The 16,115-nt window shown below is 41.3% G+C and overlaps 2 protein-coding genes across 6 annotated transcripts in view; one reads left to right on the top strand and one right to left on the bottom strand.

Annotated features, from left to right (window-relative positions):
• The window catches only part of elmod3 (ELMO/CED-12 domain containing 3), a 173,587-nt gene that overhangs the window by 101,853 nt on the left and 55,619 nt on the right, over positions 1–16,115 (bottom strand). The gene's annotated exons all lie outside the window — the stretch shown is intronic.
• The window catches only part of LOC125447959 (inactive carboxypeptidase-like protein X2), an 81,060-nt gene that overhangs the window by 10,156 nt on the left and 54,789 nt on the right, over positions 1–16,115 (top strand). Inside the window, exons 3-5 of the mRNA XM_048522785.2 lie at positions 8,991–9,050; positions 10,631–10,738; positions 15,761–15,844. Coding sequence (XP_048378742.1) covers positions 8,991–9,050; positions 10,631–10,738; positions 15,761–15,844 — 252 coding nt within the window. The remainder of the gene's footprint in view (positions 1–8,990; positions 9,051–10,630; positions 10,739–15,760; positions 15,845–16,115) is intronic.

Here is a 16,115-nt window from a genome sequence, read left to right as displayed (position 1 = left end):
AGATCAGTGTTCTAAACCTCCTCTGGAATCACTCCAATGCCAACATATCTTTCTTTAGATACTGGGCCAAAAACTGCTCACAACATTCATGTTACAATCTGACCAGAGCCTTATGTAGCTTCACCAATACATTTGTGCTCGTATTCCAAACCTCTCAAGATGAATCCTAACATTACATTTGCCTTCCTTACTGCCAACTAATCCTGCATGTTAACCTGATGAGAATCCTGAACTTGGACTCCCAAGTCCCCTTGTACTTCAGATTTCTGAATTCTTTCCCCATTTCTAAAATAATCTGCACCTCTATTCTTCTTAGCTAAGTACATAACCTCACACTTTCCCAATTGCATTCCATCTTCCACATTTTTGCCCACTCTCCAAGCCTGTCCAAGTCCTTCTGCAGCCTCCTTGCTGCCTCAACAATATATGCCCGTCCACATATCTTTGTGGCATCTGAAAATTTAGCAATAATGCCCTCAGTTCCTTTGTCCAGACTGTTAATGTATAATGTGAATAGTCATGGTCCCAACACCGGCCCCTGCACTGCTTCACTTGTCACCAGCTGCCATCCTGAAAAAAACCCGTTCATCAATACTCTCTGCCAGTCAGCCATGCTAGTCCCTTGCCCCTAACACCATGGGCTTTCATCTTATTTAGCAGCCTCCTGTGTGACACCTTGACAAAGTCCTTCAGGAATTCAAAGCGATCAAGTCCACTGGCTCTCCTTTGTCAAATTTGCCCAGTATCTCCTCAGGATTTAAACAGATTATTAAGCATGATGTCCTCTTGCTGAAGCCGTGCTGATTCAGCCCTGGTTAACCATATACTTCTAAGTACCTGCATTCTCATCCATAATAACAACAACCAAGGTCAGGCTAATACCTGGAAGTTTCTTATTTTCTGCCTCCCTCCCCCCCCTTAAAGATGGGAGTTACAATAATTATTTTCCAGTCACTGGGACTTTCCCTGTCTCCAGTGAATCCTAAAAGATCACCATCAATGCCTCAGCTTCTCCTCACTTTCAGAAGTCTGAGTCTAGTACATCTGGTCTGAGTAATTTTTTCACCTTCAGACCGTTCATCTTCTCCTCCACATTTGCCTTAGTGATGGCTATAACACTTACCGCTGCCACTGACACTCCTGAAGTTCTGGAATGCTGCTGGTGTCTTCCACTGTGAAAACTGATGCAAAGTACCCATTCCTCTGCCATTTCTTTGTTTCCCCATCACTACATCTCCAGATTTATTTTCTTGCAGTGCAATGTCCACCTTCGCGTCTTTCTTACCTTCTTTATATCTTAAGAAAAACTCTTGCAATCTTCTTTTATGTTAAACGCTAGCTTATAGTCATAATTCATCTTCTCCTCCCCCCAGAAAAAAAAATGCTTTTTGTTATCCTCTGCTAGTTTTTAAAAGCTTCCCAATTCTCTGGCTTCCCACTGATCTTCACTACATTGCATGCTTTTTTTTTAGCTTTTCTGCTGTCCTTGAGTTCCTTTATATTCTGTGAAATATAAATTCTATACATCACTTTTTCCCCAGTTAATTTGCTGACATTGACCATCACATAAGTAAAAGCACTTCCAAAACAAATTGATTTGCTCAACTGAAAACAAACTATTTCTTTTCCCAATTAATCTCATCATGTCACATGATATTTTCTCTTGGTTACCAGCTGCCATTATTAGTGACGAAGAATCAGTTAGTGAAAACTATGTGAATGCCGCAGCAGTCCCAAATAATCACTCATCAAGTTTTGTTGCCCTTATCTACAAGATTTTTGTGACCAATTAATGTCAAATGACAAAACAATCTATATTTTGGAATTCATTTTTCTTTCAATTTCCCAGGAAGAATAACCCAAACACCATAGAATTTCGGAAACTTGGAGGAGATTTTTAAATCCATTAACGAAATGCAGTCATTAAAATAAATCTGGTGAAGCTAGAGTCTACATAAAAAAAGTCTTGCATTTATATCGTAACCTTTTACCACCTCACCACATCCCAATTTCTCAACTGAAGCACTCTTGAAGTATAGTAGTGTTGTCTTGTAAAACCATGCAGTAAGTCTGCATGCAGCACAGTCTCAAAAACAGTATTGTAAACATGGCCAAAGAATCTAAAATGATGCAGACTGACAACTAGATATCATACAGGATACTAAATATTTCATGGATAGTTTAAGAAATAATTTCTGTCCTAGATGTGACAAAGGACAAGTACCAACCTATCCAGAGCAGCTTGAGTGCAATTAAACATGCTTACACGAGAGCTTTTCAAAACTGCTTGAAGTTAAAAAGCCTTAATGCAGCTGGTTTACAGGATCCTGTAATATGATACTTTTTCTGGCACAGATGCAGTTTTCTGGAGTTTTCCTCTCTTTTGTGAAGCGAAGTATTCCCCAATCTCATTTAGTGTATTGCACCACAAGGAATATCCCAATTCTGTAAAGACAAAAGAACTTTTCAGGAAATTTCCTTTAATACTGCAGGATTTCCAAAATTTTTGTTCCTTTTTTTTCTGCTTAGTTACTGTAGGACATCATTGAAATCTGGAGAAGATCCTTTGCTCACAAAGGGATTGCTTCTGTGGTCAAATTTGAGATTGGGGTTCCATGGGGTCCCAAGGAGACATGCCATTGTCATACTATGTTTCTTTCATGTGACCATAGATATGTCAAACGTGTAATCCTGTTGCAGTAAATGAAAATTCTCTCAAAACTTGTACACAAAGTGTTTCAGCATAAATGAGATACCTGACTTAGACAGACAAAAGTAAAACACTGTGGATGCCAGCAATCTGAATACAAACAGAAAATGATGGAAATACTCAGCAGTTCATACAGAATCTGTTGAGGGAGAAATGAAGTTATTATTTCAGGTCAATGTCCTTTTATTCAAGATGCTGAAAGTTAAATATGTAATGGGTTGGATATTTTTTCCAAGAAAGATTTGGAAACCATCAGAGAGACTGTATGTTTTGCAAAATAACAAAGAGATAAATGGTTGTTTCCTTAGATTTTCTTGCCCTTATCATTATGTCCTCATCTTTTAGAAGTTCACTCTTACTTAGCAAACATCTTAAAAAGACATTCCAAGGCTGTAGCTGAAGATGAAAAAGCAAAGTTAGGGGGAGGCAATTGGCACAAGAGTTGGAGCCCCATTTTGTGGAATCGAATTTGGATGGTGCATAGGCATTTGCAGGAGTTCCAAAGACTGACAGATTGAATGCAGCCACATTGCTGCAGAAAAGTAAAGAGCAACAGCTCAGCATTTCATCACTAAGAAAAATAGAAAGTTGCTTCAGCCTACCACTGCTGGAATCTAAATTCAGACTAAGATTTGGAATACCTGCACTTACTGCAGAGTAAGACCATTATTTCATGATGTTCGCATGACGTGATGTACCATTATCAGGCTAGAATTTTTTTTTAGTTTCTTAGTTGCACATATAATGAATTTGTGCCAATTGAAATATTTTGGTCATTGAGAATCCTTCACAACAGAGCAGTGAAAATTCCAGCCTCCCAACTCAGGTACTTTCAGCAAGAACTACAGCAATCTCAAAATCTCAAACTGGACTACCAAAGTGAAAATAAACACATAAGGTTTTGAGTTTAATTATACATTACCTGCTTCCTATATCTGAAAAGATTGATTTGATTGGTTGAGTTGTGAAAGGGTCTGTATCATGAAATATTTTTCATTACCTAGTTGCAGTGTAAATGCTGCATATTAATCGTTAGTAATTGTGAATGTTTCATAAGTAAAGAATTGACTCTTTTGTCATCTCCTTTATGAGAGACACTGCCTGTTGCCAAGAAATGTTTCCACGGGTATCAAGAACTCTCCCTCAAGTGGACATTCATCACATGCTTAACAGTGTGTCAAAGGATACCCAACCACATAAGGCAACATGACATCTAGACAGATGCATTTTCTAACATCGCAATGATTATCAGGACTGGGAGCCCTCCTTTAACCATAGACACCAAATAAATTGTTGATCCCTACATGTAAAGAGATCAAACAAATAGGCCTAGAGAATACAAGGTGTAGAGCCGGCTGAACACAGCAGGCCAAGCAGTATCAGAAGAGCAGGAAGGCTGACGTTTCGGGCTTAGATCCTTATTCAGAAAATGGGCAAATAGGCCTTCTGATTTTTATGGCATAGCTTGTCACTAGATGAACTCAGTGAGCCATCAGAGAAGCATTCAACGTTCTTGCAGTCAAGACATGCAGAGATGTATATATGTGGGTAAACAATGCTCTAGAGAAAGGAGATGCTAATGCAGAAAGGAGGCAGGGGCATTGTGGTCTTATCAATGGACAAATAATCCAGAACCTCCAGGCTACTGTTAGAGTCATCAGCATAGAAACAGACTGTTTAGTCCAAATCATCCATGACCTCGTTTCCCAAAATGAATTAGTCCCACCTGCCTGAATTCAGCCCATATCCCTTTAAACATTTCCTATTCATCCATCTGTCCAAATGAATTGAACATTGAACTGTCCCTGCATCTATCACTTCCTCTGGCAGTCATTCCACACATGAACCATCCTCTGTGTGAAAAAGTTGCCCCCCAGGTCCTTTTAAAATTTCCCCTCTCACCTTAAAAATATGCCCCCTTGTTTTGAACTCTCCCACTCCCAAGAAAAGGCCTTTGATATTCACCTTATCTATGGCCCTCGTGATTTTATAAACCACTATAAGGTCACTCCCAACCTCCTACACTCCAGTGAAATCAATCACAGCCTAGCCATATAACCCAAACCTACCTGTCCTGGCAACTTCATGGTAAGTCTTTTCTGAACCCTCTTCAATTTAATAATATCCTTCCTGTAGCAGAGCAACCAGAACTGTACTCAGTACTCCATAAATGGCCTCACCAACGTCCTGCACAACCTAACCATGATGTCTCAGCTCCTATACTCAATGGTCTTAGTAATGAAGGCAAACATGCTAAACACCTTCTCAAATCCCCTGTCTATGTGTGATGCAACTTTCAAAGAACTACATATTTGAACCCCTAGGTCTCTCTCTGTTTAACCCTGGACATGAACTTGGCTCTCATCTTTGCAGGTGGTGAATGTGAATTTCGTTTTGTAAAAAATCTGGAATGAAAAGTCAGCCTGATAGTGCTCATGTGATCACTGTAAATTCTTGTGAAAATCCAAGTGGTTCACCTTTCAGGAAGGAAATATGCCATCCTTACTTGGTTTGGTCTACTTGTGACTCAGACCCATAATGATATGGATTCATCCCAATTCAGGATGATGAAAAAATGCTGGCCTAGCTAGTTATTTGCACATCCAGTGAATAAAGAAAAGTTGCACTCAAGAAGTCCCCATTTCTGCTGCAATGTGTGTGGGCAAAAAGTGTCAGAATAAAGAGTCAGGGTCAGAGTCTTCGATGAGTTTATTTTGCATTTCTTCTGGTGAGACCGTTAAGCAGGAAAGAGGCAAAAAAGGGATAAAGTATCATGTCCTGACTACCTCTAAGGCATATGCAGTGGGGTAAAAGGAAAGGAAAATGAACAAAATAACTTAGTACTCTGCTCACCAACTCAGGGGGATCTCATCTTATCATTCAACTCTATCATTCATTGCACATCATTTTCAATAATGAATATTTTGTTATTTTATTTTGATTTTTTAATTTGTGAACTGTTTCTTCCAATGCTGCAGTTCTGTTTCAGGCTTTTCAACTCCCCATGTGTTGACTTTTTTTGCCCTTTTCTGTTCTTCCCTCTGAAGGCCTCACGGCATGCCAAGGGTCATACTGCATCATTTTTCCTTCACTTACAGTGTGATGAATTACAGCATCACACAGACATTCTTGCAACTGAACTCTGCTGTTTGTGACAACAGTCAGGCTACTTAAAGAATGGCTATACTTATAGTGTAGTAACAAGGTTTGATATGTTAGCTGGAATTCATCCTTTGTGGTCTGTGTTCAGATGGGCGCACACAAGTTTAGAATCACATTTGCAGTTATATTTCGGATTTCCAGTTATTTAATATTTCTTCACAATGTTCTGATGCAGTTGTACACACTAAGCTTCACTGGACGTGCATGGACATATAATTAAAACTGAACTATTTCTTCATGTGAGATTAGAAGCAGTTAAATGGGATCACAGAAGGCAGGTTGTTCAGGCTCCTGACATGCATCCACCATTCAACATGAGGTGTCAAAGACAATTTAGATATGGTGAAAAGCACAAAACACATGTAAGTATGAAGGAAAAGTGGGTTGTGCATAGCGTTGGTTGTGAGGGTATATGCCTCAGGATATTATAGACTTTTTGGATTCGGATCAAATGTTTTATGACTCATTCATTATATTTCATGCATGGAGCTCGGCTCCTTCTGACATTTGCAAATAACATGACATTTGGAAGGAAAAAACATCAAATTTAATTCGAGACTAATTTAATGCACAGACAGCTACTGTGTATAGACAAATTTATAACAAAATAGATTCACAAAGGAACAGAAATTAATAAGGGACCACAGAGAAGCAGAACAGATGAAGGTGTTCAGATTTATACAGGTATGTAGTTTGTTAAAGGAGAATAGAAATAGCTTATCTTCACAGAAGCTCCAACTCATGTTCGCTTGACTCTGTCCCTGTATTGAAGCATTTCATCTTGATATAATACCACCCAATGACTAAATAAGTCAGGCTGACATTTCACTTCATTGCACAAACTGTGCATGTGAGTTATACAATTATGTGGCAATAAGATTATTGCCTGTTGTCATCAGGGCAGAAAAATAAACTCTCCTGACCAATTTCAGATGAGTCACACTTTTTCCATGTCGTGCGTGAATGAGAAACACAAGGAGGTTCTTACCTTCATTCTGGCCTTCATTATTGTGCATCCGACTTTAATTGCACCATCATTGGCTGCCGATACCCATCCTTCTGCCTCTCCCCCCATTCTCCTCCTTTAAGACACTCCTTTATACTGCCTTCTTTAGCCGAGTTTTTGATATATGCCTTCATGTATCACTCTAGCTTGGTGCCAAATTTTGTTCAATGACTCCTGTGAAGAATAATTCTTGTGTCACTGAAAGTGGCAACGTAGGTGGAGAAGATCGTCAACAAGGCATATGGCATGCTTGCCTTCATTGGCCAGGGCACTGAGTTTAAAAGTTGGCAGGTAATGTTGCAGCTTTATAGAACCTTAGTTACGCCGCAGTTGGAATACTGTGTTCAACTCTGGTCGCCATACATCCAGAAGGATGCAGTGGCTTTGGAGAGGGTACAGAAAAGGTTTACTAGGATGTTGCCTGGTATGGAGGGCATTAGCTATGAGGAGAGATTGGGGAAACTTGGGTTGTTGTCACTGGAACAACAGAGGTTGAGGGGCGACCTGATAGAGATCTATAAGATTATGAAGGGCATGGACAGACTGGACGGTCAGAAGCTTTTTCCCAGGATGGAAGAGTCAGTTACCAGGGGCCATGGTTTTAAGGTGCGAGGGGCAAGGTTTAAAGGTGACGTACAAGGCACGTTTTTCCAAAGAAGGTGGTGGGTGCCTGAAACTCGCTGCCAAAGGAGGTAATGGAAGCAGATACAATTGTGACTTTTAAAGGGCGTGTTGATAATTATATGAATAGGATAGGAATAGAGGGACACGGTCCCTGGAAGGTTAGGGGTTTTCAGTTGTGATGGGCAGCATGTCAGTGCCGTCTTGGAGGGCCGAAGGGGCTGTTCCTGTACTGTAATTTTCTTTGTTCTTTGTACCTTGGACAATAACTGCTAAAGGCACCAAATAAATGCTCATTGTTGTTATTGGCAAACTCACATTAGTTTCTTTTTACATTCCGTGTCTAATGTTGACAACCAATAGATGAAAGAAGATCTATAAATGTATACCTGCTTCTTTGCATTCCGTCTTGTGACACAGCTTCCTGTGTAACATATGTCTTTTTCAACTTAAAGAAAATACCTGTGCTTTGTGAATTAAGTTCTCCACCACTCTGCATTGATAACAAAAGTGAAAATTCATAAGCAAGAAGTAATTGTGATTTTTTTTTTGCCACGAACAGAACAAAAGCAAAAAATTTGAGAAACAGTACACAATGGTACAGAACATGAATATTGCTGAAAACAGATATTTTGCAAAAATCCTTTGTCTTGCCCTGGCAAGAGGTATTGGCCAAGACAACACAATCGAAAAAAAAGCAATGGGGAAATCTGGTTCCCCACGCTATGAAGGGACCTGTTCTGTACAAACAAATGGGTATGGCCAAGCTGTGCACTTTCTCCAAACTGCACAGAAGCATGGGAAAAGTGCTGTTCCCTGTAACCTCCTTTAAAACAATGCCATGGTCAATCACAGTTGATTGCCAACTTAATCAGTATTCTTTTCTCCTTTTGTGTAAATTGGACTCATCTGAAATTTGTCACACTTATACTTGTCACATGGAATGCAAGATGAAAAGCTTCAATAACATATCTTTCCTTCCAGACATATCCAAGTTCCGAAAGTACAAAACAGACAGTCAGCAATGTCAAAGCAAAAGACAAAGGTCTTGATCTTAACTCCTCAACAATGAATGAGTTTTGAGCAACTTCAAATTGGACTTGAAGAGTCCAATACTTTTTTTTGCTCTTTGAGGTGTCCAGGTATTTTTTTCCACTGCTTCAAATTTCCAACATTTATGGCTTTGCTTTTATTCACAGTAAACTGCCGATGCCAAGGTGAAGAAAATCAGCAGTGCGTGATACAAGTTGAGAATCTTAACGATAAAGCTCAAAGATGATCACATCTCCTTTATACTGTTGAGACCAAACACAAGGTCATTACATTTCATGGATTTGTGTCAAAAAAACAGGCATGGTCAACTGAATACCTCCATACAGTATGATTCCTTGTGAATGACCTCTTTCAATTTTATTTCTGAGGTTGAGAAAGACTATAAATTATGAACTATTTGCAAATATTTCTAATTTTTGATTTATTTCTGATCCACAGAAATTACAACTGAGCCTGTCACAGAAGTGATGGAAGAAATTGTCACAGGCCTGGAAATATGTAAGTCTGATTACGATCAAATGAAATCCAAGGAAGCATGGTGATTCTGAGTGGAGGTAGTATAAAATAGCTGAATTCCCTTCCAAATGCCATTGTTGGTCAATTCTCAGCATGTGGACTGCAGTGGTTCAAAAAGGCAGCCCACTACTATCTTCTCAAGGGCATAGAGGGATGGGCAATAAATGCTGGCCAGCCAGTGATGCCCAAGTTCCACAAATGAATAAAAAAAAGCAGAATCAGGATCATGAGAAAGAAAGAGATAACACGGTGTGAAGCTGGATGAACAGAGCAGGCCAAGCAGCATTGGACTGCTGTGTACATCCAGCTTCACACCGTGTTATCTCAGATTCTCCAGAATCGGCAGTTCCTACTATCTCATGAGAAAGAAAAGCATGTTTAATAGCAACTGATATTAGTATCTCCACAGTCTATGTTTTTGACTTCTCGTGTTCTTTCAACCCTGGGGAGTATTGACTTTCACAGGGGTACGGGTCTACACGTTGCCACTCATTCATAACTGTCCTAAGTGTCCAACGCAGCGAGTACTGACATATTGTGCATCTGTTGGAGGAATCACCACTGAGTCTCAACCAGTGCTCATCTTCGATCCATACAGTGGAATTGCACAGCCAAGTTCCTAAGGGTGGGGGGTGGCATGCACACATGCACTTAGGTTTTTTGACCAAGCGTCACAGCCATATTGCTGCCATTTCACATTTGGTTTTATTATTAGGCCTTGTTTCTGCATTACTGCAGGAAAATGCAGGTTTTTTTTCATGGCCAGTCTTGAGTCAGACGAGCTGCTGGCTGCCAAAGAGCTAACTGTCTCAGAATAACAGAATGACTTTATACAACAACAGGGTAATTTTCTTGCAATGTGAATTTCCTTGACAGCAAATACCAATCATTATGATTCTGCATTGAATAATTAACTAACTATAATGCCCCAAATTCCATGGTGAATTCAATACTTAGATTTTATTCCTGCATTTTATTTGCATCAGATTGTAAAGTAAAATTTTTAAAAAGTTACAATTTTCAAGTGTCTCACAAGTGATTCTCTAACAGCGTTGGTGCTTACAGTTCAATTGTCTCCTGATCCCATTGAAAAGGTGAATGAATACCTCACCCTCTTGTTGCAAAGGAAACAAAGCATCAGTGGAAATATCTATTTTGATTCTGGTCTGAACAGATTCCAGCTTCGTCCTGGACATCTTTGCGTTTTGCTTTATATTAAAATAAAATCAATCGAATGCAGATGTAGCAACCAGACAGAGAACACAGAAAAAGACGTGAAGTGCCTATTCTAAAGAGGAAAGCCGAGAGACTCCTAGGGGGAAGGAAACAGATGGGTTAGTGTTCACCAGTGTAAGCTAGGTGTTATTAGGGATATTACATCATAAGAATCGTTGGTGAGTTCTTAGTCTTGTTTTAATCTTGGTATTTACCTGAGGACTGAGGAGACTGGAATTCCTGAGTCAAGCCGAAATAAATTAAAAATCTCTGTTTCAAGCAGAAAGCTAATTTTAACATGAAGGCAGACCATGAGACAAAACAACTAAAATCTGCTTTTTACTCAGTTGAATATGACTTGTGGCCGACTGAACCTCCTACCAAGCCATTCATACCGCCTCCCTTTGTTGACTATGAAGGTGAAGAAAAGGAAATCGTTGAAGAGGAGAAAATTGGTAGGTTTATTACATTATTCCTCCTGTTCATAATTTGTACGGAATCTTCTCCTTATAGCCTGATGCCATATAGTACTTTCATGTTTAAGTGCCTCAAGTGGTGTACAAACAGGGAGGTCCGTTTGGTACAGTGTTAAGAGGTAAAGCAGGGTGCCAATACCTGCCCAAGACATATGCCACAATTCACAGAAACCAGGCAGGTTTAACTTTTAAATATGGTGCTGGTGCTGGAAATCCTGTGAAGTCCCAGCAGTGGCAAGTTCCACCTGTGGCAAGAGGTAAGAAAGGTAGGTTGCTACAGGGGCGTGGTGCAGAAATAATGAGGCAAGTTTCAGAAAAAAACATGAACAATTTCCCCAGGCCTCAGGCAGAGAAACCTTCCATGAGTTTTGACAAAATTGATACTTCACCACTTTCTGGTAAAATTCAGGCCAGTGTGATGAGCACAGTAATTCTCAAACTAAAGCCTGAAAATTAATGTAGAAGAGTTTGAATGGGCACCTAAAAGTAGGTTTAGTGAGATCTGAAATGTGGGAATCAGAGTGTGATTGCTGATAGTTGGCAAATGATTTTGCAAAAGAAAGGAATTTTTAAAAATATATTCATTCACGGGACGAGGGCATCACTGGTTTGGCCAGCATTTATTTCCCATGCCCAATTGCCCAGCAGGCATACAAGTGAAAGATGGGTTTTCCGAAAATCGGTAATGGACTGATGATCATCATTAAACTCTTAATTCCACATTTTCATTGAACTCAAATTCCAACAGCTGTCCTGGTGGAATTTGAATCTGAACCCCAGAACATCAACTGGGTCTTTGGATTAACAGTCCAGGAATCATATCACAAGGCCATCACCTGCCCCTGAATCTGCATGAATCATTATGGTGTAGAAAGAGTCAATTCATTCAAATACCGAAGCACCAAGAATGGTGGGTTCATACATATCTACAAGGTTAAAGTATTTATTTCTTTTAAAGTATAATCAAAACACAGCTTGCATGCAGCACTTCCATCATATGAGTAATGTATTATTAATGTACTATTAATTTGGATACGGATGTGATTTCTAATTTATTTGGAAAGGGGTTCTTTAACCAAAACAGGTTTGAGAACAAATGAATAAGGGCATTAAAAATTAGGCGGTGGAATAGTGGTATTATCGCTAGACTATTAGTCCAGAAACCCAGCTAATGTTCTGGGGACCTGGGTTCAAGTCAGATGGTGGAAATGGAAGTCAAAAAAATGTCTGGAATTGAGAATCTACTGATCACCGTGAAATCATTGCTGATTGTCAGAAAAATCCATCTGGTTCACTAATGCCCTTCAGGGGAGGAATTTCTGCCACGCGCACCTGGTCTGGCCAACATCTGACTCCAGACCCATAGCATTGTGGCTGACTCTCAACTGCCCTCTGAAATGGCCCATCAAGCCACTCAGTTGTACCAATTGCTACAAAGACTCAAAGAAGTGAAACTGGACGGATGACCTGGCATCAACCTGGGCACTGGAAAATACAACGGCATAAACAGCCCTGTTGACCGTGCAAAGTCTTCCTCACTAACTTTTGGGGTTTAGTGCCAAAATTGGGAGAGCTGTCTCCCAGACTAGTTAAGCAACAGCCTGACACAGTCATACTCACAGAATCATACCTTACAAACAATGTTCCAGACACTACCTTCACCATCTCTGGATATGTCCTGTCCCACCAGCAGGACAGAGTCAGCAGAGGGGGCAGCACAGTAATATACAGTCGGGAGGGCATTGCTCGAGGAGTCCTCAACATTGACTCCAGACCCTATAAAGTCTCATGGCTTCAAGTTAAACATGGGCAAGGAAACCTCCTGCAGATTACCACATACCATCCTTCTTCAGCTATTGAATCAGTACTCCTCAACATTGAACAACACTTAGAGGAAGCATTGAGGATGGCAAGGGCACAAATGGCACTCTGGGTGGGGGATTTCAATGTCAACCACCAAGAGTGGCTCGGCAGCAGTACTACTGATCGAGTGAAAGGACCTTACTGCTAGACTGGGTCAGCAGCAGGCGGTGAGGGAACTAACAAGTGGGAAAAACACATGTGACCTCATCCTTACTAATCTGCCAGCTGCAGTTGCATCTGTCCATGACAATATCAGTAAGAGTGACCATTGCACAGTCCTTGTGGAGACAAAATCCCACCTTCACATTCATAACAACCTCCATTGTGTTGTATGGCACTATCACCATGCTAAATGGGACAGGCTGCGCAAAGATCTAGCAGCTCAAGACGGGGCATCCATGAGGTGCTATGGGCCATCAATAGCAGCAGAATTGTACTCTAACATTATCTGTAATCTGATGGCTGAACATATCCCCCACTCAATCATTACCATCAAGCCAGGGGATCAACCCTGGTTCAATGAAGAATGCAGAAGGGCATGCCAGGAGCAGTACCAGGCATGCCTGAAGATGAGGTATCAACCTGGTGAAGCCACCAAACAGGAATACATGCACACGAAAACTGCAAAAGCAGCAAGTGATAGACAGACCTAAGCGATCCCACAACCAACGGATCAGCCCTAAGCACCGCAATCCTGCCATATCCAGTCATGAATGGTGGTGGACAATTAAACAACTCACTGGAGGAGGAGGCTCCACAAATAACCCCATCCTCAATAATGGAAGAGCCCAGCACATTCATGCAAAAGATAAGGCTGAAGCATTCACAGCAATCTTCAGCCAGAAGTGCAGAATGGATGATCCATCTCAGCCTCCTCCAGTGGTTCCCAGCATTAAAGATACCAGTCTTCAGCCAATTCAATTCACTCCCAGTGATATCAAGAAACAGTTGGAGACACAGACACTGCAAAGGCTACAGGCCCTGACAACATTCCGGCAATAGTACTGAAGACTTGTGCTCCAGAACTTGCCACTCCCCTAGCCAAGCTGTTCCAGGACAGTTACAACACTGGCATCGACCTCACAATGTGGAAAGTTGCCCAAGTATGTCCTGTAACAAAAAGCAGGACCAATCCAACCTGACCAATTAACGCCCCATCATTCTCCTCTCGATCATCAGTAAAGTGATGGAAGGTGTCATCAACAGTGCTGTCAAGCAGCACCTGCTCAGAAGTAACCTACTCAGTGATGCCCAGTTTGGGTTCTGCCAGGGCCACTCAGCTCCTGACGTCATTATGGTCTTGGTTCAAATATGGACAAAAGAGCTGAATTCCAGAGGTGAGGTGAGAGCAACAGCCCTTGATATCAAGGCTGCATTTGAGCGAGTGTGGCATCAAGGAGCCCGAGCAAAACTGGAATCAATGGGTATCGGGGGCAAATGGGTTGGTTGCAGTCATACTTGACACATAGGAAGATGGTCGTGGTTGTGGGGGGGGGGGGGGGGGGGGGGGGGGGGGGGTCAATCATCTCAGCTCCAGGACATCTCTGCAGGAGTTCCTCAGGGTAGTGTCCTCAGCCCAACATTCTATAGCTGCTTCATCATTGACCTTCCCTCTATCATAAGGTCAGAGGTGGGGATATTTGCCGGTGATTGCACAATGATCAGCACCATTCATGGCTCCTCAGGTACTGAAGCAGTCCATGTTCACATGCAACAAGATCTGGACAATATCCAGGCTTGGGATGACAAGTGGCAAGTGACATTCGCGCCACACACATGCTAGGCTATGACCATCACCAATAAGAGAGAATCTAATTACTATCCCTTGACATTCAATGGTGTTACCATCACTGAATCCCCCACTATCATTGGTTCTCATTGACCAGAAACCAATTGGACTCACCACATTGACACAGTGTCTGCAAGAAGAGGCCAGAAGCTAGGAATATTGCGGCGAGTAACTCACCTCGTGACTCCTCAAAGCCTGTCTGTCATCGACAAGGCGCAAGTCAGGAGTGTGATGGAATATTCCCTACTTGCCTGCATGAGCGCAGCCCCAACAACACTTAAGAAGCTTGACACCATCCAGGGCAAAGCAGCCTGCTTGATTGGCACTACATCCATAAGCATTCACTCCCTCCAGCACTTGTGCTCAGTAGCAGCAGTGTGTACTACCTACAAGATGCACTGCAGAAATTCACCAAAGATCCTCAGACAGCACCTTCCAAACCACGACCACTTCCATTTAGAAGGACTCGGGCATTAGACATATGGGAACACTACCACCTCCAAGTTCCCCTCCAAATCACTTAGCATCCTGGCTTGGAAACATATTGTTGTTCCTTCACTTTTGGATCAAAATCCAAGAATTCCCTCCCTAATAGCATTGAGGACCTACCCACAGCAGGAGGACTGCAGCAGTTCAAGAAAGAAACTCACCACTACCTTCTCCGGGGCAAGTAGGGATGGGCAAAAAATGCTGACTAGCCAGTGACACCCACATCTCACAAATGAATAGAAAAAAAAAGGAAAAGGGGATGGAACCCACTTTTGGTCAGAGCACTATGCAGATGCAGTAAGTCAGTCATCCATTCTTAACCTAATTTAAATGGAACAAGAAAACGGACTTGGTGTATAACAGCAGTCACCTTGCTATCAATAGTTTGCAACAAACTGCCCAAATGAATGAGAACCATTATGAAATCCAGAAGAGGTGTGATGTGGCTCTGCAGCTCAAAACTATGCAAGTGAGCTGAAATTTAAACACTGGTTGGAAGCAATTCACAATAAATTGAAGCTGATGACAGGTATGACCTCAAAGGAGTATATTTATCACCACTTTGGCAGTTGGAGTATTTTTGCAATCCTGGATCTCACTCTTCATAGTATATAGTTGAAATGCAAAAACTTTCATGTCTGTTGGGGGAGAGCAGAAGAATGGGGCTACTAGATAGCTCTTTCAAAGTTCTGGCGCACATGATGGGGTAAATCGCCACTTGCTGTGCTCTACAGGTCTATTTCTGAAATTTCTTGGCGCATTCAAGATACTGTTCATCTTGCTGTGCTTTGTGCACCTCAATTAATTCCATCCTTGCACATGAAGTATTCAAACATAGTTTTTCTTAATTCCTTTTACAGCTGAACCTACAGAAGCTGCAGAAGTCCCAACGGAGTCATATGCAGAGAATTACGATTATGGAATAGATGAACATGTGGATGAATGTAAGTTTCAAACAACTTACTTTGCAAAACAAAGCACAGAGCCACCATATAGATACATCTATAGTCATGATCATGAGCACTTAGTTTATAACAGCAGACACGGATGAAACATAACATGAGCCCTGTGTTGAGTTGACATGACTCCTTAGCAGGAGAGTCAGCATCAGGGGGGTTAATCCAAGTCTCATAGAAATAAGACAGGAAATGATTTTGCAAAAAAAGTCTAAGTTTTAGATTCTGAACATCAGCCAACAGTGTTATGCAAGTTCCA

This window comes from Stegostoma tigrinum, chromosome 40 (genome assembly GCF_030684315.1).
Source record: "Stegostoma tigrinum isolate sSteTig4 chromosome 40, sSteTig4.hap1, whole genome shotgun sequence".
NCBI lineage: Eukaryota > Metazoa > Chordata > Chondrichthyes > Orectolobiformes > Stegostomatidae > Stegostoma > Stegostoma tigrinum.
The sequence above is the reverse complement of the archived record's forward strand: the minus strand, read 5'-3'. Positions and strand labels throughout refer to the sequence as shown.